This window comes from Rhagoletis zephyria, unplaced genomic scaffold, assembly GCF_001687245.7.
Source record: "Rhagoletis zephyria isolate East Lansing unplaced genomic scaffold, Rhagoletis_zephyria_1.1 Rzeph_scaffold_00069, whole genome shotgun sequence".
Lineage (NCBI taxonomy): Eukaryota > Metazoa > Arthropoda > Insecta > Diptera > Tephritidae > Rhagoletis > Rhagoletis zephyria.
In genome coordinates, this window is record NW_016157153.1 from 253,521 (window position 1) to 279,404 (window position 25,884).

General features: G+C 37.1%; 1 protein-coding gene across 1 annotated transcript in view; it reads right to left on the bottom strand.

The window, feature by feature from the left end:
• Positions 1–25,884, bottom strand: part of LOC108371518 (dmX-like protein 2) — a 335,739-nt gene that overhangs the window by 28,039 nt on the left and 281,816 nt on the right. Inside the window, exon 9 of the mRNA XM_017627101.1 lies at positions 18,372–18,641. Coding sequence (XP_017482590.1) covers positions 18,372–18,641 — 270 coding nt within the window. The remainder of the gene's footprint in view (positions 1–18,371; positions 18,642–25,884) is intronic.

The following is a 25,884-nucleotide window of genomic DNA, read 5'->3' on the forward strand; positions in this document are numbered from 1 at the left end:
CGTAGTACATAGGGCGACATCTAGATGTCATCTACCTCGCCCTATTCACTATGCTTTTTTATAGGAGCTTTTCAAAGCTTTGCTTTATGGTGTCGGACACACAACATTGAAAGCTTCTGGAACACAACATTGAAAGTTTCTGGAACACAACATTGCAAGTTGATAAAAGCGTTGCAAAATCAACGCGATTTTCTAGCGTCTTGCGTTTTGCAGTTTTATCTACTAAAATTTAATGGGCTATAAAACTGCATACCCAAAATTTTTCAAAAAAATCTGATTGAAAAGTTTGAAATTTTTGGGGGATTTCGATAAAATTTTTTGAATTTTTATAATTTTTGTACAAAATTTGAAATGTGGATTATATATTGCGCGGTTGTGGTGTGTGTTATATATTGCGCTAGACTTTTATACAAAAATATTAAACATCGAATAAACAAAGTAATATAGCCAAAACTGGTGAAAGTAAAAAGTTTCTATTATTTCTTCCACCACTGTGTATGTATTGGTAACGATAGGGGCAACACTATTGCAAAAAAAGATGCGCAAGGTGGCGCTGGAGCCGAGTTATTGCTAAAAATCATCAATTCGGAGGCACCAGAGCTCAAAGTCAAATTACCCCCGTGCTTTACGTTGACTAAACAGAACATGGACCAATGATACTCACCAGTTTGGAAATTGCCACCAACTCTACTATACAGATTCACCATGGTGCCGCAAGGACTTCTTGCCGGTATAACGCTTGCGTTAGGTTATTTAAGACGGAAATGGAGGATATGCCTTCTGTCGACCACAAAACCAAACGTGAACATGAATTGCTGGCGAAAACGTTGGACTAAATGTTTCAATAAAAAAATTAATTTTGGGAGTGACGAAGTTCGCCGGGTCTGCTAGTCTAATATATAAAAATCCCATGTCACGGTGTTTGTGGTCGAACTCCTCCTAAACGGCTCGACCGATCTTTATGAAATTGTTTGTGTTTATATGGTAGGTATCAGAATCCGAAGTAAAGTATATTTCATACCGCTAGGTGCAGGGGGCGTGGCACCTCCATACATACAAACCGAACTTTTCATATTGCATTTTTTACAAAGTGTGTTTGTTGAGTGCGGATGTGTGTTATCGCTGCTCCGTTTGCCACTTGTGAATATCGCGCATTTTTACTGTATTCAAGTTAATATAATATCTTAAATCTGGTCGAGTGTGAACGCTTAGAACAAGCGATTACAGAAAGTGACAAAAACATTCTTTTTGCGATTAGTTATTGATTTCAACCTACAAAAGAAGAAAAAATAGGCAAAACATAAATACACAAATCATCAAAAACAATAACACCCCTGAAACAATAACACCTCAACGTGCCCGTTACTGCATTTTCTTCCACTGTGCTTTCATCAGCTGTTCTCTTATCAGCTGCTTTTTGTATCGGCTGTTCCTCATGTGGAGTAGCTACCACGTCCTTCCTCTAAAACAAGCAAAATAATGAATTAACACAGACACAACGTTACTTTATTCAATAAATAAAACTAAAAAAAAGTACTGCGAAAAGCAAATTCCAAGAAAAGCCGTAAGTGATAAAATTTTAGCAAAATCAGTCGACTGTTGAATTTTGAATAGTTCCTGCCAGTCAGAGACTTATCAAGTTTTGGTTTGACAGCTGCTACGGTGCTGCCAGGTGCTTGAAATCTGGGGTTGTGCCACAGTAGCCCCTCCGGAGTGACTTGATCTTCACGAAGAGTCACGGTTGATTCGCAAACTCTGTTGTCGTCTTGCTGCGGAATGCTACTTGCATGATTTTCCACAAATGCTGGCTTGAGACGTTCAGTAGAAATCGTTGTTGGACATCCGTCAAGGTCTACCCTAAATACGTAATCGCTGATTCGCTGCAGCACTTTATAGGGGCCGCGGTGAGGTTGCTCCAGAGGCTTCTTGACTTCATCCACTCATACAAATACATGCGAACATCTGTATAATGTTCTGTGAGCATACGCGCGGGACTTTTATGGTGTGCAGCGAAGCGTATTCCCCTCATGAACTCATGGAATGGTTCGATGAAGTATTGTGGATCCGGTCATACTTCTTCGTCTATAAAGAATTCTCCTGGAAGTCTAAGTGTGGTAGCATTTCGGCCGCACTTGCTTTGATATCGTTTTTAAAACTTGTTCTTAGGCCATGTAATACCAGAGGTAACGTTTTAACCCCACCTGACGTCGCGTGATACATGATAGATGCTTTCAGTGACCTGTGCCATCGTTCAATCATGCAATTTGACGCTGGATGATAAGCGGTTGTTCGTATACGATCACAGCCAATGGGCTTTGTAAATGCCCATCCTCTGTAAATGTGATCCTCTATCGCTCGTGACCGTAGCAGGTGCGCCGAAGCGACTAATCCACCCGTTGAAAACTCGTTAACGACTGTATCAGCATAGATATTCTTTAGCGGTATCGCCTCCGGCCATCGTGTGAAGCGATCGCTGATAGTCAGGCAGTATCGATAACCATCACACAACGGCATCACGATGATGTCAATATGAACGTGTTTAAACCGTTCGCTGGGAATTTCGATTCTTTGAGGTGCATTTTGCGTGTCACAACTCATATGCGGCCAAACACAACGAGGCTTAATAAGCTTCAGCGTAGCTCGTCCATTGGAATGCGAAATGTTGTGGGCATTGTCGAAAATTTTTCATCGAAATGACTTTGGTATATAGGGTCTGGTCGTGCCGGTTGAAACGTCGCAATATATCGTGACATACGCCTTGTCGACTTTCAGTTTTTTAAATCTGAGGGCAGTTGTATATGATTTCAACAGATAACACAACTCCTCATCTTTAGCTTGCTCAACTGCTAGCTCTTTTGCCGATATTTCAATCGGTTGACTTATGGTTCTGATGCGGGATAATGCGTCAGCGACTACATTTTTCTGGCCTGGGACATGTATTATAGTGCTCGTGAATTGACTGATGTACTGCAGTTGTCGTTGCTGTCGTGGAGATGCCTTGTCAGACTTTTGCATGAGCGCGAAAGAGAGCGGTCGATGGTCAGTGAGTACCGAGACATTTCTGTCCTCGATCATATGTTTAAAAAATTGTATACCTTTAAAAATTGTGAGGAGCTCACGATCGTAAGCGCTGTAATTTCGCTCAGCTTTGCTCAGTTTACTCGTATAAAAACCTAGTGGTTGATGAATGCCGTTTACTATTTGGTCAAGTGCAGCGCCAATAGACTGATTGTATGCGTCGCAGCGTAATGTCAATAGAGAATCAGGTACGGGATAGGCCAACTGTATCGCCTCTACGAGGGCCTTTTTGCATTTTTCAAAAGCTCTTGAAGTGACTTCGTCCGAAGGGGTAGGGCGCTTATCATTCTTCTTGGCCCCTGCAATCAGTGCGACCAGAGGAGCATGTATTTCTGCTGCGTTAGGAATGTTTAACCTATAAAAATTCCACGAGCCTAGAAAACGGGGCAAATCAGCGATGATTTTAGGTTTCGGAAAGTCACGAATGGCCTCGATACGTTGTGCTGTAGGTTTCAGTCCGATCGCATTAATGGTATATCCTAAATAGATCACCTCCTTTTAAGCGAATATACATTTGTTTATATAAATAGAGAGCCCATGTAATGAAAGACGTGTGAAGAATTCGCGAAGATGCTTCCTGTGCTCTTCGATAGTCGCAGATGCCACCAAAATGTCATCCATATATACATGACAAAAGTCTAAATCCCGGAAAATTGCGTCCATAAGTCGTTGGAATGACTGTGCGGAATTACATAGCCCAAAAGTCATAACTTCAAATTCAAATAATCCGAATGGCGTTATGACAGCCTTTTTCGGAATGTCTTCGGGTGCAACGGGGATTTTGTAATGCGCCCTAGTCAAGTCTAGTGTAGTAAATATTTTGAAACCGTGCAGAGAAAACGTAAGGTCGCGAAGGTGTGGTATAGGGTACCTATATAGGTATAGTGACTTTGTTTAGTCGACAGTAGTCGCCACATGCGCGCCAGCTACCATCCTTTTTCTGGACGAGATGTAAAGGACTCGCCCATTCACTTTTTGACGGAACACAAACACCCTGCCTGAGCATAGCGTCGAACTCTTTCTTAGCCGCAATTACCTTTCCCCTGCCAGTCTACGGGCTCTTTCAGCTACAGTGTACCAAGTGTGGTGATATGATGCTGGATCCCATGCCTTGGCGACTTTTGCTCGATTGGCATAGTCAATGTTTCAAATTCCTTAACAACCGGGCTGTTTTTCTGTAATTGAAGTCAGCTGAGGAGACTGAATTGTTGCCATCGACACAGGCGTAGTAGTTGTAGTCGATCGTTGCGCCACCGCCGTTTTATCTAGTACCAATGAAGATGCTGCTCGTAGCTTTGTTTCTTTTGTTTGAGATTCAAGTAATCTACGGTTTCGTAAATCTACAAGCAATTTATTATGCTTTATAAAGTCAGCGCCGAGTATCGGGTGGTCAACATCGGCAACAGTAAATGGCCAGGTAAATGTGTGGTTGACACCGATGTCCAACGAGAGCGTTTTGGTGCCATATGTTCGTATAGTTGAGCCGTTTGCTGCAAAAAATGTAAAGCCAGATTTTTTTGTGTCTGGGTTGAATTTATCATGAACTCTCCTTGGTAGCACCGAAATATCAGCGCCAGTGTCTACTAAAAACTTAAGATGGTTTGTTGTATCTATGATTTGTAGGCCCGATGTAAATGGGCCTTATGCTGTGCCTACTAAAATTAGAGAAGGCCTTTCTAGTTTAAATTGTTTTTGTTATATTCGCACGGCTGCCGGCACTTTTTAGCTTGTCGACCGAAACGCGTATGATAGTAGCACAAACCACTCTCAGATTTTTCAGAACGATATCGCTTAACTTTGCCTTTAACTTGTTCCACAGCTGAAGCAAGTGACTGAATTTCAGCCTTCAAATCGTTGAAATCAGACGTAGCGATTGCTGTTTGTTAGTTGTTGATTTGCGTTGCATTTGCGCTTTTATCTATCGACATAATGTTGTTTTGCATTGCGAATACTTTGTCTGCTTGCACTGCACGGTAGTCCAAATCGCTGCTATCGCTAATTGCCAAAATGCATCGCACGTTTTGGGGCAACTGCTCCATAAATATCGTTCTCAAAATCTCACTGGGTACCTTACCCGAAGCCAAGTTTTTAAGCTGCTGAAGGAATTGCGAGGGTTTTCCTTCAATATAGGTAGTGTTGCGAAGCAGACAACGTAATTTCGCCTCCTCCGTTTCTACAAATGTGCCAATGAGCCTTTTCTTTAGTGCTATGTATTTGCCATGCGCTGGTGGCGAAGTTATAATATCAGCCACGTAAGGTAGTGTGGATTAATCCAAATGAACTAATACATTAGGCTGGGTCGATTTTGTATGGGGGAAAATAAAAGGCATTTGACCGTATTGTAATAGTAATATTATGATGTCTTAGGTCTTAACCAATTGTTATTGGCCACGAAAGATTAATTTAAAACTTATCTTAAGCCCGCGAAATTGAATCAAAGTGTACGAATTTTGAAAATGAAACTTTGGCTGGTGATATCTATGTAATGTGTTAATTATTATAAACAGGACGATATATTAAATTAAGTGTTATTAAATTTAGTACCTCACGTTCACTTATCATTTTTCAATAAGTCTTAAAGTTTTTAAGATATTAAGATAAAACTTACAAAAAAAATAATGTTCCCTTATGAATTTTCAATTCTTCATTACTTCAGCAACCAAGTGAAAAATACAAAAAGGTGAGACGAGATTTATTTGCAAACGTTTTAATGTTTGAATGAACTCAAACATGTTTTGTCAAAGATTAGGAATCGTTTGATAAGTTAATAGTAGTTTCAAGCATATAAGTATTTGCATACATTAATATAATGCAATTAGGGTGAGAAACGCCCATTTTAAATCCATTTATGCCGTCTTGAAAATTGGTCGGGATGGTTTTATTGGTCAACGAAGAATCACATTTTTCGCGGTTTCTAAATTTGCCGTTATATGAAAGTAGGAGACGTGCAATAAGTGTTTAGATATACATACATATTTTAGTTAATTGCATTATGTGAAAAAGTCTCTAACATATCCTGGGAAATCCTTTTGAGGACTCTCCAATTTGACGATAGTGCATTTAGCCTGAACGAAAAAAGTCTCTCCCTCGCACACTTTTCTGTAATCCAAGATAGAGTTCGAAGAGAGAATGATGCAGAGACTCAGTGAGATGGCTGCTGCAACTGTGAAGATGAGAATGACACAGCTGGAAGACCGAGTAGCTAAAACTGAGCGGGAGTGTGCACATGTGGCTGAGCTTAGGAAAGAAATGCAGCTGTTGCGGTCAAGCATCGGAGAATATGAAAATTCCTCCGTTGCTAATAATATCATAATTAATGGCATACCTCAAATGCATGATGAACATCTGAGCGATGTGTTCAACGACATCTGCAAGGCTGTCCAAGTGCATACTCCCCCCATTCGTGCTGTCTTTTGTGTACGCAAAAATAACAGCAAANAATAATGTTCCCTTATGAATTTTCAATTCTTCATTACTTCAGCAACCAAGTGAAAAATACAAAAAGGTGAGACGAGATTTATTTGCAAACGTTTTAATGTTTGAATGAACTCAAACATGTTTTGTCAAAGATTAGGAATCGTTTGATAAGTTAATAGTAGTTTCAAGCATATAAGTATTTGCATACATTAATATAATGCAATTAGGGTGAGAAACGCCCATTTTAAATCCATTTATGCCGTCTTGAAAATTGGTCGGGATGGTTTTATTGGTCAACGAAGAATCACATTTTTCGCGGTTTCTAAATTTGCCGTTATATGAAAGTAGGAGACGTGCAATAAGTGTTTAGATATACATACATATTTTAGTTAATTGCATTATGTGAAAAAGTCTCTAACATATCCTGGGAAATCCTTTTGAGGACTCTCCAATTTGACGATAGCGCATTTAGCCTGAACGAAAAAAGTCTCTCCCTCGCACACTTTTCTGTAATCCAAGATAGAGTTCGAAGAGAGAATGATGCAGAGACTCAGTGAGATGGCTGCTGCAACTGTGAAGATGAGAATGACACAGCTGGAAGACCGAGTAGCTAAAACTGAGCGGGAGTGTGCACATGTGGCTGAGCTTAGGAAAGAAATGCAGCTGTTGCGGTCAAGCATCGGAGAATATGAAAATTCCTCCGTTGCTAATAATATCATAATTAATGGCATACCTCAAATGCATGATGAACATCTGAGCGATGTGTTCAACGACATCTGCAAGGCTGTCCAAGTGCATACTCCCCCCATTCGTGCTGTCTTTTGTGTACGCAAAAATAACAGCAAAAGTTCGCCTGTTATAGTAAAGCTTGTCTCCTCGGGTGATTGATCACTATTATTTATAGCACTGGCGAAATTTTTCAAGCTGAAGAAGAGGGGAATAATAATGCGCGACATTGGCCGTCATACCGATGAGCGCATATATGTTCACGAAGGCCTCAATTTGCCTTGCAGCCGAAGAAGCGGAAGCGTTTATCATCTACCCTCTCTCTTCGCGGTAATATTTATGTGAGAGTCCAACTACAAGGTGAAGCAATAAAAGTTGCCAACAAAGAAGAAGTTGAACGTGTTGTGGCCAGTGTTGCCATTTTAGCCGTTTTCCGGCTAGATTTAGCGATAGCAAACAGCCGGAGAAATTTCGATTTAGCCGGCAGCCGTTTTGCAGAAAAAAATTTGCCGTTTTTAGCCGATTTTGCTATTTGCCTTGTTTTCTTAAATTTCTAATATGTATATATGTTTCCATTTTTGTCTAAGCGACCCAAAATCTGTTAGAAATGGCTACTAGCCTTATCGTGGAGAAAATTTTCATGCCATTGCATGAAATTGGGCCGATTTCGTTTTTTTTTTTATTTTAAAGGGAGAAGGGATTTTCTTCATAAAATGTTTGTTATAAATGTCTTAATTTTAAGAGTGAAGTTTTATTCGCAAACTTAGAAAATAAGAAATTGTTTCACTGTTAAGACACTTAAGATGCGTTTGTGTTTGGATATAGTGCCAACAAACAGAATAAATATTACATGTAGACACTGTCTACCCAGATAGCGCATNGTTGTGGCTAAAGGCGCATGACTTCTCTGTGGACACCTGCCTTCGTTATTTTTTATTCGTATGTTTTCTCTTAGGTTAATATCTTCCTTCCTTTCAATCTCTTATTGTGTTTTTATGTATGCGTGCTGTCGAAAATCTCTCTGTCTTGTGAAATATTACAATCGAACTCATTTGCATTTTAAATGTATATATACATGCACTGGTAGTTGTCTCTCTCCGTACTTAGTTCAATGATAGTAAACCCAGCAAAAAAAATGGCCGCCAGTGTTGGTGGAAACCATAAGATGTTATTAGACATTTTATGTAAGCAGCCCATGTGGTGCATTTTAATGCGCGAAGCCTTATTGGCGATAAACTAGACTACGTTAAGAATGTCTTTGAGGGATCCTTTGTTGACTTAATTTGTGTCAGTGAAACTTGGTTTATCCCCACTGTTTCAGACTTCATCGACATTATTCCACGCTACAATCTTCTTCGCCATGACCGCAGTACTCAAAGAGAGGGAGGCGTTGCAATTTATTGCGAATCATCTTTAAAAGTACGTCCTCTGGCCGAATCTCATAACTCTAATACTGAGTTCATTATAGCTGAGGTTTCTGATGGTGTAACAAGCATTTTAGTGTCGTGTGTATATAATCCCCGTAAGTGTTGTTTGTTTGACTCTTTTTTTATTGAACTGTCTATGTTTCTACTTGACTATGAAATTTATGTAAGCTGTGGTGATTTTAATGTGAACCTCCTCCTAAATGACACTTATGCTGATAAGTTATATAACCATGTAGCTGCGGCTGGTCTTACCATAGTCAACAAAACTGCACCGACGAGATTTGCCAATAATTCAAACCCTAGCCTCTTAGATTATTTTATTTCTTCAAGTCTGAAACATATTCTCAAATTTGACCACATATTCTTTATTTCTGACCACGATTTAATATTTTGTACAGTAGATGTTATGTTTAATCGTCCGTCTGTTAGAAGTACATTCCTGCATCGTGATTTTAAAGCCAAAAATATGAATGAGTTATATCAAAGTCTGTCAAGCGTGAATTGGAATGACTGTTGGTTCTGTAATTCTGTCGATGATAAGCTTATTTTTCTTAATGAAGTTCTGACTAATATATTTGATAGTCATGTTCCTCTCCGTGTGGCTCGGGCAGTCAATCCATCTTGCCCTTGGTTCAATAAAAAAGTAGACTCGACTATAAAATATCGCAATAGGCTATACGTCAAATGGAGAAGGACAAAGACTGATTTCGCATGGTCCAAATATAAAATAGCTAGAAATAAAGCTACATCAATTATTAAGCAAGCAAAGATCGCATACTGTAGCGCTAAATTGGACCCGTCACTCCCTTCCAAACTTAAAAAACTTGAAAGTTCACGGTAGTTCGAAGCCTGAGTGTGATTTAGACCCTAATGTATTGAATGAGCTATTGACGGATCGCCCTCACCCGCTTCGCTGAGTGTAAGAAATTTCTACGTGCTACATTGAGTACAATTTATTTCAAGAAACTCAATTAAAAAACAGGAGGTTTAAAATTGGTTTACCCATCTTCAAAATATTTTCAAACAAAAACTTTCTTAAACTTCTCACTTTCATACTTTTTCAATTAACTTATTACCTGCACTCAATTTGAGATTTTAAACAAATGGAAACCTCTTACATGTAGTTTTGAAATGAAGCCCATTAAAAATTATTTCGATTGATTGATACCCATATTGTAATAATTCATTTAAATTATTGAATAGTTTGNTCATACTTTTTCAATTAACTTATTACCTGCACTCAATTTGAGATTTTAAACAGATGGAAACCTCTTACATGTAGTTTTGAAATGAAGCCCATTAAAAATTATTTCGATTGATTGATACCCATATTGTAATAATTCATTTAAATTATTGAATAGTTTGAATTTAACCTTTTAAACCGTTGGCAACCTTTTTAAACCTCTACCGTCTGACACTCATATTCAAAATCATTTCGATCTATAATAATATATATTTTGAAAGACGATTTTTATGTGTTCGGAAAGCTCGAGAACGGCCGAACCGATTATTTTGAAATTTCGGACACCTGCTTCACCTGGTTATAGGCTGAAAAAATTGCGATATATAAAGGGGGCGTGGCACCTCCTATACAAACCGTTTTTTTTCTTACTGTATATCTCTGGAAGTGTTCATGGTAGAATACCGGAACTTGGTACGGCAATATATGAAATCAATCTTATAGTCACGGAGAAAAATGGTCAGTGAAATCCTCCTAAATGCCCGGACCGATTTTAACGAATTTTTTTGTGTACTTTTGAGTGTAGTTTCACAATTTCACCCGCAAGTTGGCGCTGAAGTTAAGTTATTACTAAAAATCTTATTTATGATCCACTTTGGCTAATATTCAAAATATGTATTGGCAACACTATAGCCACAATAGGCTGCCAAGTGGCGACCTGTTGCACCAATGAGTATATCGAACTCTTTTGTGTTACAATTGGCCCAATGGATGTGATTTGCCAGTATTATTGTGCGTTAAAGCTTCATTCCGAGAGACCGAGTTATGCAGGGGTAGATCTCAAATCACCACCGATAAATCAACCGCCAGAACCATTGCGCGCCTTATACTGTAACATTTAATTTGAAATAATTGAATTCAATTGCGAAAGACTTAAATATTATTCATAACTTTTAAACTAAAGGTTTCTTAACAATAATTCGTAAGACAACCATATTTTAATTCTTGAGATAGCTTGCGTAAAATTAATTTAAATTTGACTTTTCACACAGGTAACAGGCAACCCTTTTCAAAATATATTCGAACTACAGCTTTTTTAAGCCTCTTGACATCCATATTTTAATATAATTTTCAAATAAATAACTCCCTAAATTACAGTTGAATTTGATTTTTTTAAAAGGTGGCAGCACTCATCCATGAGTAGATAATGATTTTTTATATCTCCATACCAAGTTCCAGTAATCTATCAAAAATATTTCCTGAGAAATGCAGCATGAAATATTCCGTTTGTATAGGAGAAGCCACGCCCCTTGTCTAATCGAGATTAGATTTATCCTATATTTTAAGTTGGGCTAAATGACAGCAGTGTACAAAATTTCATGATGATCGGTTGAGTAGTTAAAGCGTGAAAGGGTAGCAAACAAACAAACTCACTTTCGGATTTATAATATTAGTAAGGATAAGGATTATTAGAATGGAAATCTCCAATGTATTAATNTTAGAATGGAAGTCTCCAATGTATTAATATGAGAAGCTAAATCCAGCAAAATCCAGTAGACGCCATAACCTGATAGTCCCGAAATACACATACCTTCGTCAACGCTGTGAGGCTCTGGAACAATATCCCCGAGTCCGTTAAATCTGTACTGAATAGGAGTAACTACAAGGCGATAATACTTAATTACTTCAAGTCCATGTAGTGAATGCGATATTGATAAATAATTTTCCTATCTTTCCTCTCTTCTCTTCACTTATCCTCTCTGGTAGTCTTCATATTTTAGTTTTTCGTAACTTGTTCACAAAAAAATTCACATATAAGTAATTCTTCTTTTTAGTCGTAAGCTCACTTAATTTTAGTTTTAGTTCATTTCAGTAATATAATGTTACTTATTTAAGTTCATGTACTATTAAAGGATTATTGTCTTACATGTACAACCACTGTTCCCCCTTAAATAAATAAATAAATATCTCTGGAAGTGTTCATAGTAGAGTACTCGAACATAGTATGGAGATATATGAAATCAATCGCATTATCATGTAGAAAAATTGAAGCTATTTGAAAAAGTGGCACCTCCCATAAAAACCGAATTTTTTATATTACATATCTCCGGAAGTGTTAATGGTAGAGTACTCGAACATGGTGTTTAGTTTTTTATCGGAAACCTAAATCTACAACCAAATTTGTTGCCACAAGTAGTTGTCGATAAGATGCATACCAAAATATAAACAATAATCCAATGCATTGGTCCTTAGGGTATTCGGTTGTCTGCATCTACCACATCTGCACCAGGGTTGTTGCGAATATTCGCATTCACATTCGCAACCGCGGAGCTTCCGCATTAATTTTAACATTCGCATTCGCATTCGCAATAATCAATGCGGAGCTTTTGCGAATGCGAATGTTGTGCAAGTGCACCGATAAAACGTATATCTGGCAAACAAAATGACAAATTGTAGACAATATTTTTTGCCTGTGATCGTGTTACCCGGGGGCCGCACATGGGAGTATTTGTGTAACAAAACTGGTCAAATGTCATATACAGATATCAACTTTGATAAAAGTGTCTCTAAACATATTATTTCTTAAGCTATATNCAAAACTGGTCAAATGTCATATACAGATACCAACTTTGATAAAAGTGTCTCTAAACATATTATTTCTTAAGCTATATAACCGAGCTATCAATGGGCAGTCATAAAAGTTCCCACTTCTACTTGACCTTCGACGTACGTCAAAGAGAACATTGTCGTTTTTATAATATTCTTTTTTTTCTATGCTTTAAATACCTGCATTGGTTGCTTTTTTATTATGATTTTTTGGATCAATCTTAAAAAAAACCTACTAGACATAAAAGAAGAAAGTATGACCAGTAATTTTAAACCAAATTTTCGTGATTTGCTTTTGATGTTACTTAGTATATTTGTTTCAATCATTTCAAAAGGGGCTCTTTGGGGAATTTATTTTTAGCAAACATTTCAAGAACAGTAATTTTGTTTACTTGTCGGGCAATATTTTTTTCATAGGGATATACATTGGATCCTTGGCTAAAATCTTCTGTGATTTGCAGCAGAAATGTTCAACGTTTGGCTATAAAGAGAATCGATGATCAAATAATTAAAAAGCTATAGGTCTGGCCTTTAATTAGGTAAGAACTACGTAACTATCTGAGACCCTCATCATCTGTGATTCCAATAATTCAAATGCTTATAAAAAATAACAATATTCTGATCCGACTCGGCTGGCAGCCACAACTTTGAAAACAGAATTTTGTTCGAAATTTCTTTTTAATTCCAGGAAAATAATAATTTATTTTCCATATCCACCTATATATTTAGCTCGCTATAAGTACAAAGCAGTCACAGAAGAAAGCATCAAAAATTAATAACAAAAACTAAATACGTTAAAGGTTCCCTAAATTCTGAAACAGCCAACGGAATGAGAATGAAGAATTCTTTTTAAAAAGCTTTAGAAAAACCTGACACATCTAGTTTGGCTTGTAGGCGGTGTTTAAACAACGATCTCGCCATTATGCCAGATTCTTCAAGTGAAGATTAAAGTTAGGAGGATATATCCTATATTTTCAGCCCAGTGCAATTCTCATTACTTTTTATTAAATATAATGTTCCAATTTTTAAATTCAAGTACTAAATAAAATAAACATTATTAAAAATGACTAATTTTGCCATTTTTTTATTTACCCAAATAACTTAATTTAATTTTTTCTTAAAAATACTTGACATCCGCATTCGCATTCGCATCCGCATCCGCGGATGTTAGCTGTTAGAATTCCAAATTCGCAACATCGCTAATCTGCACATACCAAGAATAGGGATANGACTAATTTTGCCATTTTTTTATTTACCCAAATAACTTAGTTTAATTTTTTCATAAAAATACTTGACATCCACATTCGCATTCGCATCCGCATCCGCGGATGTTAGCTGTTAGAATTCCAAATTCGCAACATCGCTAATCTGCACATACCAAGAATAGGGATAAGCACTGCATTCTCCCTTCTAACAGCATAAGGGTTAATGCAACTATGCATTTATATATGCTTATCATATGTAATACTTGTGTAAATATGTATGCACATATATTGTATGCATACAAGTAAAATCGTTTTTCACTTGAACATCTATTGTAAGCATATATGTAATACTCCTATATTGGCAGTAAGAGCTAGTACCGTTCGAAAACACTACAGTACAGATATATCAATAAACACGTACGAAAGAAAATGAACACATGCGTTTATAAATAAACATGTACACAACACATATACAAAAACGGCACTCAAGTACACGATACATTGACAAAAACGGTACTAGACTGTCTCGCTTTGATTTCGGAATGCTTACACATTGAGAAGTTAGCTTACTGCCAATATAGAAGTATTACATACATATATGATTGTAAGTAATATGACCCTAAATAAATTAGTAAATATGTATACATTTTGAGTGTATTATTTATGATATTGTTCAAGTGGATTGCAGAATCAGTCTTCTGCCAAAATTCTCTCCGCGAGTGTCGTTAATTTAAATACATTGTGGTATACACATGGTGCGGAGATATATGAAATCAATCCCATACTCTTAGAGAAAATTGGGGCTATGCGAAAAGGGGGCATGGCTCCTTTTAAACGCACTGAAACTATTACGTATCTTTGTATGCATACACACTTTTGCTAGGTTATTTAAGACGGCAATGGAAATATGCCTTCTGACCAGTGTTGCTAAGTTTTGAATTTTAAAAAGCACTAAAACCCAACAAAAATCGCGTTTTTTCTCGAAAAAAGCACTAAAATTTTATTGGAGTATTTAATGGACTTTGTATGCATGAAAAATTGTATTGTAAGGATGCCGATTCAAATTAATAAAAATCAATTTATTCTGTTTTTTATATGTAAATTCAAATGTCTTCGTTCAAGCGATGTTAAGACTCTTGCTCTTAAGCTGGGATCCCACGATTGCCGCAATACACCAATTATTGCCTCATTTTATGCCCCAATCGTGTGATTTCACAATACATTGACTCATGCGGCAATAGAGGCCGATATTGTGCTTATTGTGCGGCAATCGTGTGATAGCTCGATTGGCAATCATGGGGCAATGAAAATTTCAAAATTGCGGCAATATTTATTGTATTCTTGTGCGGCAATTGAAGTGAACAATACACATCAATATTTAGGCTGTTTATTAATAATTTACTTTTTTGCTTCCTTATGTGTCCAAAAATCACTGAAATTAATATCCTTGTTTTCGGAAGCAACATAACTTTTAATTTAATTTGTAGTGAAATTATAATTTTTCTTGAAGTCCGATAACGGAATCTTTGCCGCGATATATACCACCACAAGCAAAACTCATACGAGAAGAATACGAAAGGTATTTTATGTCACCAAATGGCGGACTGCCATGACAGTATAAATTTATTAAAAAAAAAACTTAAAAGTTCAATACAGCCCACGACAAAGCAGTAGAACCTCAACATTTTGACCAGTCTTGACTATTTTTCTTCTACTTATTTAATCTTCATTATTTTCGTATAAAAGTATAGCTCAGTCTAACAAAAACTGCATAAATCCAAATTGCAAGCTTTATACAAAAATTATAAAAATTTCTTAAACATTTGAACACAATCCCACGGTTTATAATTTGGATTTCTAGAAAAAAATGGTTATTTAGTTTTGTAGCTCATTAAAATTTAGTACAATAAGGTGGAGGTTTGAAGTTGCTAAAAGATCCTGTTGATTTTTTATAATTTTTTTAGCTGACGGTATTATGCACTTTCTTCTCTGTAAATTACTTTGTAAACTGCAAAACAAAATTTTTTCTAGAAACCCAAATTAAAAACCATTGAATTGTGATCAAAATTTTAAGAAATGTTTATAATTTTTGTATAAAGTTTGGAATTTGGACTTATGTGGTTTTTTCTAGACAATGAGCTATGGTTTTATAGGATAAAATTAACATTAAACAACAGAAGAAAAAAGTCAAGACTGATCAAAATGTTAAGGTGCTATCTTTTGTTGCGAGCTGTACATATAATTATAAAATTTAATTCCAAANATATAATTATAAAATTTAATTCCAAACATAAATTATGTAAGTTCGCAGCTTTCATTTAAACAAACATAACTCTTTTGTACCAATTTTACTTGTAATGAATAAAAAAACCTCTACGTAACAAAATTAAAAAGAAAACTGTTGCAACTTGAACTCCACATAGCACATTGCAGTTATCGTCGAAAAATAAAAAAAAAACTATACGATCAAACTTCTAAATAAATGCGTGAGTTTTCGTTGGGCACAAGTTTTTGCTTCTTTGCTTTCAAACAACAACAAATTTGCACAAAATGAGCCGGCAATATACAAAGCAGATGCAATTGATTTATTTTTTTATATTAAGAATACGCCATTTTTACACAACAGAGATAAAAACAGAATTTAGAGGTCAGCGCAACACTTTATGGTAACAATTGCCGCATGCTCGAACAATCTTGTGATAAGTTTGGGGCAATTATTGTCACTATATTGCTTTTCGCCAACTTACGGCAATGAGAATTGTATAAAAAGAGGCAACCGTGTGACTGTACAGACTTTCATTGGGACAATTTTTTTTATTGTGCTCCAATACAGCACAATAAAAATTGTTCCAGATTGGTCCATTTGTGCTGCCACATATTTTGTTGGTAAACATATGCTCTCTCGCTTATGATTGTCATTGTGACATGATTTTGTTTCGATTTTTGTGAAGTTTCTTACAAAACTTACGATTTCTATAAGTTTTGCCCCCCCTGCTTTTGTTAAGATTTACAGATTTAGTGTCTTCAAACTAAAAAGAAAAGCACCAAAAAACGCACCAAGCACTAATCTCTAAAACTTTCGCATTTTGAATAAAGAAAAGCACTAAATTTAGTGCGAAAAACACCAAGTTGGTAACAGTGCTTCTGACAACCACCAAACCGTAATATTAGAAGATAAATGCGTCACTGAAAATCATGAACGTGAACTGTTGGTGAAAATGTTGGACCAAAATGTTTCAAAACAAAAAAATTATTTTAGGCGGGACGAAGTTCGCCGGGTCTGCTAGTACATATATGTATATGTACAGTCAATAAATAAAGTTTAGGTACAGCGATTTTTTTGAAATACGGGCAACTGTTAATTATTTTATTTTCCCCAACTTTTTTATAAATATATGGTTAATTCTACGAGCACGACCTCTACTTACGTACTACTACTTACTTACTAGCGCCTGCAACTATACTTCTTATTTACTACCGCCGGCAGCTTTAACAATTTTATAGTGGTTTTACGTTCTTTAGCAAATTACGCTCTGTTAGCCAAAAATTTTACTATGTTTTGACCGCCTTTTTATCAAGACCCCTGGACCATATAGAGAATTCATTTACATTTTAAATTGTATTGTCATCGTGATTGGAGTTAGGCTGAAAATTTCAAGTCTCTACCTTGTCGGGAAGTTAGTTTAACATCGATTTGAAATTTCTGCGGGATGACCAAGTTAAGTAAAAGCTGGTAAAAATATCTCCCATACAACGTCGTTGAAAGTTTTTCACGATAAGTTAATCGCGATATGCTGTTGAGAGTGATCGCGAATGGATTACTTGCAAAGTTTTTCCCATTTATGAGAGGCCGACATCGGCAATGCTCGGACTTCTCATATTCGAGTGAGAGGAAATTTCTTTGCTTTTTTCGTTCGCGAATGAAAAGCAGCGGAAATATTTTTGTCGATAGCATTCCGAATGTGAGAGATGATAAATTTGTTTGCGTTTTTCACTCGCGATGAAAGAATGCAAAAATAATTGTGGAATATTCTTGTTCGCGAACGTGAGAGAATGTGAGTGAGAATTTTCGAAACCGTTAGAATAATAATAATACCACCGGTTTTACCATTATTTTCAATTTTTGCGCTGAGTCACGAGATCTAAAACTATTCAGCTACACAACTAAATTGTTTGTGTTAGTAAATCGTTTATTGAGAGAGGATAGTATCGCTTTCGTAATGCTGAAAAGCGAATCTGATATATCAAACGTGCTGGAATGAAAGTTAAAATCCTGGAATAAGCAACGGAGTGGCTCGTGCAATACAAAATTAGTTATAGCTTTCAGAAATAGAAGACATACGTGTCTTGATATATGAGAGGGAACATTTAAGCTAACATCAGTCAGAAGAGACGGACTTGAAATTGAGCATGTCAGTAACTTAACCATAAAAATTATTCCAAACATTTCCCTGTGTTTCATTTAATTTCAAAATTTTGGCAACGTTTTCAACTTTCAAATGCGAGATTTCGGTTATTTTCGCACATGTCGTTTTCTTCCTCATTCTCTCTTTGTCTATGCTATATGTTCCTTCTTGCACATGCAACACAATCAGCTTTACAAATTTCTCTCTCCATTTGCGACACCGCCTCCAAAGAAGTTTCACTTCAAAATTAGATAAAATGTACATAACAAAATAAAGGAAAGAAATAGCACTCTTAAACATAACATTTTATCGCTTGATTACTTACGAAAAATGGCCTGTTGTTTTGCGATGCTATGCCAGCTTGCCATAAACTCAGATTTCCATCTCCGTCGCCTATTCCGAATTTGTTTCCTTGCTCAGAAAATCTGCAACGCGTTACTTTTGCAAAAGTGCCCGAAGGCCGCGGAGAGCATACTGCTTGCTGGTGTCCCCATTCCCATATTTGAACGGAACCATCTTGTCCACCAGTAAGATATAGTGGTAACAGTGGGTGAGAACTCATTCGCTTTACATTTTCAACTTTATGCCGTAAAATCTAAAATTAAAACCAAAATAAAATATAATTAGTTCAATAATTCCTCGGATTGTGTTTAATGTATATATAAACATCTGAGTTCTCGGTATGGGCTAAATTAGCTTCCAGCGTCACACGTAAACCAAGACGAATACAGAAGTTGTACAAATGCAAACCCATCGAATCAGCTGTTCCAGCAACACTGCTCGTTGATATACTCGCGAACATATCGCACACCTATATCTAAAGTCGGGGCGGCCTATTACTTACTAAAAAATTGTTTACTATAACTTAAAATTATTGTAACCAATAAAAGTATGTTGCACAAAAACACATAAACAGAAGTTCACAAAAATTGATATAAAACTATTCGTCGATTTGAATCGTTAACTTTTTACTGCGCATGTGTTTTTTCCGAAGAGGAAGCATCGAAAGCCTAACCCCGTCAATGTGGGACTTTAACCCACTAGAGACCAAATGAAGCACAGGAATTTTGAATACCCTCAAAATCTGGACTTAAGGTCTAAACACGCGTTTTTCATAGGTTGAGCCTTATAATTGTTCGAAACTTCATTTCTGTTTTTCCGACCAAAAATATTTACAGTGCGTACATGGCAACCGCAACTCTCAATACGTGCAATTCCTTGATTAATGCAAGTCTTTAAAACAAAACATCTTCATAGGTGAAAGTTCAAAACAATTTAACTGTCAATACCTACAATTTTCTTTGTTTATGCATACCAGACACACAAAATTTGATTTTTTTGCATTTCTGTGACTTACCAGTATCTGCAAACACTAAAAAGTGGTGTTTCAGTTAAAGTGATGTGTGATGAGTTCAAAATAAACAAATCAACTTTTATAAGAATTAGTCCAAATGAGAGCAAAGGTAAAAATAAAAAAATATACTTAGAAGTCGGACTTGAGAAACGGCAAACTATAAAACAGTGCGAGTACCAATGGTTTTGTTTTGAGAGAAAGTTCAATGTTCCCATATCTGTCCAATTTGTGAAAGCTAAAGTCCGCAAGTTACATACAAATAACCAACTGAATCTTATGCCAGACAAGACATACATACATTGCTGATGGGCCATTTCTCGCTTGAGAAAATGCATCAAGGACGCACAAAGTTCTTCTTCTTCTTATTATTTGGCTTCATCACCGCCTAAGTGATTTTTGCCGAGTCCACCAGTCGTTTCTCTTCTGTGCAAACAGACGCCTATTGGGAATGTCAAGTGAATCCAAGTCCTTCTCCGCTCTTCCACCATCGCGTTGAATACTTTTAGAGCTGGAGCATTTCTGTCCATTCGTGCGACATGACCAAGCCATCGTAGCCGTTGTATTTTCATACAGCTTACGTTCCATCGTCTGCGGTACTCGCCGACGCCAACGCGTCTCTCTTTCTCTCGAAAACGTCAAGTGCCGCCTCATCAGATGTTTTCATTGTCCATGCGGTCACGCCATAAACCAGCACGGGCATGATGAGTGACTTATAGAGTAAGATTTTTGTACGGCTAGAGGACTTTACTTCTCAATTGCCTACTCAGTCCGAAGCAGCACTTGTAGGCAAATGTGATTCTGCGTTACATTTCGCTGCTGACATTATTATCGGTATTAATACTGGTTCCCAAGTAAAGGAAATTCTCCACTTTCTCGAAATTATAACTGTAAATAGGGACGTGGGTGCCCAGGCGCGAATGCGCTGAATGTTTGTGTGATGACAGGAGATACTTCGTTTTGTCCTCGTTTACCACCACACCCACATGCTGTGCTTCTCTATCTAATTCCGAGAAGGCAGAACAGACGTAGCCCTTATTATCTTCTCCAACATCAGTTAAAGGAGATCATATGAAAGGGAGTCACCTTGTCTGAAGCCTCGAGTAGTATCAAACGACTCTGGGAGGTCCTCCTAAATTTTGACGGAACTGGTTGTCTTGCTCAACGTCATTAGTTTCGGGGTGATACGAAAGCGACAAATAGAAGGCATGAGTCGATCCTATTCTCACGAGTATTTTCCAAGTTTTGGCATATTGCGAATACGAGATCTATGGTGGATTTGGCAAATCGGATGCCACAGTGGTAAGGTGCAATCAGGACTTCAGTCTTTCACACAACACTCTCGATAAAATAGTTGGCGCGCATGGCGGTGTCGCCTTTCTTGTGGATTGGGCAGAGCACACTTGAATTCAAGTTGTCGGGCAAGCACCTTATAGCTCGGCCGACAGGCTCTCAGCTGCAGCAGCTTTGTTACTTTTCATCAGCATAATCGCTATTCATACCTCATCACAGTCAGGCGCTGGGACATCGACTCCATCGTCATCGACTGGGGGCTTGGGTTCGTCTTCTCCACTTCTTTAAGTGCTGCTGCTATTCAAAAGGGTCGAAAAGTGTTCCCTCCATAATTTAAGTACGTTCTGGACATCGGTCACTCGGTCGCAATGGTTGGCTGTATCAAGATAGTGGTGTCTAGTGCTACATATTTACTAACAAGTTTCGGCCCCTGCGAAATCGATCAGCCTCGGCACGTTATCTGACGTTTCGTCGTGGAGGCTGATTTTTCCGACAGTGGCACCAAAGCACTATGGGAAATTTGAGCCTATTTTGTGGCTAAAGTCAATTTCTTGACTTGCTTGAAATTAATTTTTTCTGTCTTATCTTACAGAGAATACTTCGGAGTAAAAAACTGTATACTCTGTTTTTCGATAAATTGACTTACCGTTGATTTGGTAACCCTCAAACAGATAGTTTCGAAATTTTCTGTAAACGAAAAATGTGTAGCTTGATTTTGTGCCACTTTCAAATGCGTGTATCTCGTAATCTATTTGCTGCTTTTCAAAAGTGAAAAGTGGAAAGGAGTGACGGTTAGCAAAATATTTACCAATTAAAACTTGAATTATAGTTTAAAGGTTGTGCCAAAGAAACGTCCGCATTTAAGTGACTTTAAAGTGAAATTGTACAATTAAAAACAAGGTTTATTTAGTGTTTTAAAAAAATGTTTAAAAACGTTTAAAAAAAACTCATCATAAATCTGTAGAATAGTCCCTGATCTCTTATTTCCCCATAATCTTATACTGCGATCTTGTGCGATATTAAAGAAATTATAATTTTTCTTAGGTAACTACTTGGTACAAANGTGTTCCCTCCATAATTTAAGCACGTTCTGGACATCGGTCACTCGGTCGCAATGGTTGGCTGCATCAAGATAGTGGTGTCTAGTGCTACATATTTACTAACAAGTTTCGGCCCCTGCGAAATCGATCAGCCTCGGCACGTTATCTGACGTTTCGTCGTGGAGGCTGATTTTTCCGACAGTGGCACCAAAGCACTATGGGAAATTTGAGCCTATTTTGTGGCTAAAGTCAATTTCTTGACTTGCTTGAAATTAATTTTTTCTGTCTTATCTTACAGAGAATACTTCGGAGTAAAAAACTGTATACTCTGTTTTTCGATAAATTGACTTACCGTTGATTTGGTAACCCTCAAACAGATAGTTTCGAAATTTTCTGTAAACGAAAAATGTGTAGCTTGATTTTGTGCCACTTTCAAATGCGTGTATCTCGTAATCTATTTGCTGCTTTTCAAAAGTGAAAAGTGGAAAGGAGTGACGGTTAGCAAAATATTTACCAATTAAAACTTGAATTATAGTTTAAAGGTTGTGCCAAAGAAACGTCCGCATTTAAGTGACTTTAAAGTGAAATTGTACAATTAAAAACAAGGTTTATTTAGTGTTTTAAAAAAATGTTTAAAAACGTTTAAAAAAAACTCATCATAAATCTGTAGAATAGTCCCTGATCTCTTATTTCCCCATAATCTTATACTGCGATCTTGTGCGATATTAAAGAAATTATAATTTTTCTTAGGTAACTACTTGGTACAAAATCATGAGTTTTATGAAATAATTCACGGTGTTATAATTTAAAACTTGGAAAAAAAACTGTCAGATAACAAAGAGAAAGTTTTAAACTTAAGGTCAGTGGAGGATTCGAGTCGATATTTAAAATAGAACGTACGAGGCATCTGTTTATTGGGGTGGGGTCCACTGGACCCCGGGTGACCATTACGCTATTTTTTGGAGGTGTGACCATTACGGGTTATTTTTGCGCGGCAAGGCCACTACTTCTAGTACTACTACTGGCCCAAGTTTTAATTTGATATCTCAACTTTTAGAATTTTGGCCACAAAATAGGGTCAAATTTCCCATAGTACAAAGATCCCTTCGCTGCCCAGCTTGGCATTGAAATCGCCAAGCACGATTTTTATACGTGTCAGCGCTAATATGTACCCCTCTACGCGCTCATAGAAGAGATTCTTGGATGCCTCGTCCAGTATTGTCAGGTCTTCGGCATGAGAAAACGTCCCTCTTGGTCTAAAAAACGCCATTTCATACCCAAGAACATATTTTTAAAATTTATGCACAAAGAATTATTCATATTATACTTTTATTGTATAATAATAATAGATTGGCGCTTACACATATGTTAGTGTTTGGCCGAGCTTCTCCTCCGATTTGTGGCGTGCGCCTTGATGTTGTCACACAAAGCGGGGGGACCTACAGTTTTACGCCGACTCCGAACGGCGATTGTATTTTTATGAAAAGCTGTTTTTTATGGCAGAAATACACTCGGAGGTTTGCCATTGCCTGCCGAGGGACATTGTATACATAAGGTATATTAAAATGTCATTTCGACAGAGCACATTTAAAATTCATTGTAAACTGGTTTGAGATCGTTAATATAAAAATTAAGTTTTACATACACTTGTGATCAGCTGATTAAGTCACCAACATTTTGATCGATTTTGGCTGTTTCTCTTTTGTTTATTTAATGTTTATTATTTTCCCATAAAAGCCTATGTAGCTCATTATATACCAAACAAAATATAAATCCACATTTCAAACTTTGTGCAAAAATTATAAAAAATCTGCAAAGTTTCAGCTAGATTTTCAACTTTTTATTCAAGTTTTTTAGAATTTTTTTGAGTATGCAGTTTGATAGCCCATTAAATTCCAGGGCAATAATGTGCAAGTTTTAAGGTGGTAAAGAATCGCGTTGATTTTTAATTATTATTTTTTTCTTGTAGACATTTGGTTAGGGGTCGGTTGTCGAAAATGCTAAATTAGGTTCTGCTAATACGGAACGCTGTCGGCCGCTGTGGTGTAGTGGTAAGCAGTGCGCGCTTCCACTCCACAATGCCTGGGTTCAAACCCTGGTCAAAGCAACATCGCAAAAATATAGAAAAAAGGTTTTTTCTTAACAGCGGTCGTCCCTCGGCAGGCAATGGCAAACCTCCGAGTGTATTTCTGCCATGAAAAACAGCTTCTCATAAAAATACAATCGCCGTTCGGAGTCGGCGTAAAACTGTAGGTCCCTCCGCTTTGTGTGACAACATCAAGGCGCACGCCACAAATCGGAGGAGAAGCTCGGCCAAACACTAACATATGTGTAAGCGCCAATCTATTATTATTATTAATACGGAACATAGCAATATTTCAGCCTTTTTTGCGTTCATTACATTTTCAATGAAGTCTTCAAAAAGTCGCCTCAGTTTTTCTGTCTTTTTATGTTGCCATAGCTTTTTTGGTGCTTTTGCGAGCGTGCGTGTTGCAATAGATCAGATAGTTTGCAATTGCAAACAGTGCAATAAGCTTCGTAATCTCAAGTGTTTAATATAACCAGCCTTTGGATCCTTAGTTCAAGAATAAAAAAAAAAATCCGCGTACGCTTGGTTTGCATCATATTTAAGTCATCTGTGTCCAAAGAATAAATATCCTTTGAAGCAGCTGCTGCAAAAAACAAAGCTTGTAAATTATTATTAAGAAAATAATTCAAAATCGGTTCTACACTTACAAGATTTAGTAACAGAGAAAAATTGCTGGGAAGTTAAATAACGTAATTTTTCACATAAAAAACATCCAAACGTTAACAAGATACAAAAAACGTCCAAATGACGTTAAAAACGCCAACCTGGCAACGCTGGCCTCGTCCTTCTCTTCCATCGGGAAATTGGCACATATGAGCGAGATGTTGAAGAATCTCGCTTTGATGCGGATTGTGGCTAGACGTTCGTCCACTAGAGTGAACGCCGGTAGTCGGCGACGGAGTCTCTCTGCTTCCACAAATACACGTGGCCTACCTTGCCTTGCCCCGTCCATTGCATTTCATGGACGGCGGTGATGTTAGCCTCTATTTTCCCTAGCACGTCAACCAGCCGGGCAGAGGCACCTTCCCGGTTAAGGGTTCGGATATTCCAGGTGCATACCCTGAAATCATAGTCCTTCATACGTTTGCCGTGATCGTCATCAAAATAAGGGGATATCATCCGAGGCATGTGTTTTTTTCATTGGGCAGGGTTTTAACGTGGCGAGACCAAAACCCAGCGCATGCGGGTTTTTACGCCCTCCCACTTTAGCTCGTTCTCAAACGGTTGTTTGGTCGCTACCCAGAGGATATAAATATCCCGACGTAGTGAGCTGCGATTTGAACCGTAAGCACACGAATCACTTCTGGCCACTCCCAGGTGAATGGCAGTCAAAAGCTTTGCAGTACTGGGAAATGTACAGAACATAGTGGTCAAAGGCCACTACCATCAACTAAACCCTGATGTATTTTTTAAATTCATACCTCTACATACCTGTATAGTAACCAAACCGTAACTAATTTTTTTTTTTTATCTGAGAAGGTCTTTGGAGGACTTCGGCAGGACTTGTAATTGACCCGATACATTCAAGTTTATCGATAAATTTCGATGATTTGATACATATCGATAGTTCGATAACTCGACCAATTTCGATAACTGTGAAATTCGATGGCTCGATAACTCAAAAATGTAAAAACTTTGGATACCTTTATAAATTTTTACTTTTGACATCTCCACATTTTTCGAAAACTATCTAAACATTTTGATAACTCGTTACACTCTGTTAAGACGATTAAATTTGATAAGCAGTGATTAAATCGATAAGCTTATATAACCTTGAAATTTCGATAAATCGATATATTTTGAAAATTCCATAAACTTTGCTTTGTTGAACCAACCAATTTCAGTTGATCAATAATTATCGATAACTCTGTAAGTTGAAAGAACTCCATGCATGACGACTCCTCGATATATTTTGTTAAGTCTTTATATAATGATAATTCAATAAATATCGATAACTTGATACATTTCTTTAACTTGACAAATTTCGTTAATCCCACACGTTTTTATAGCTCGATAACTATCCGTAAATTTGGACAACTAAGTTTATGTGTCTATAAATTTCGAC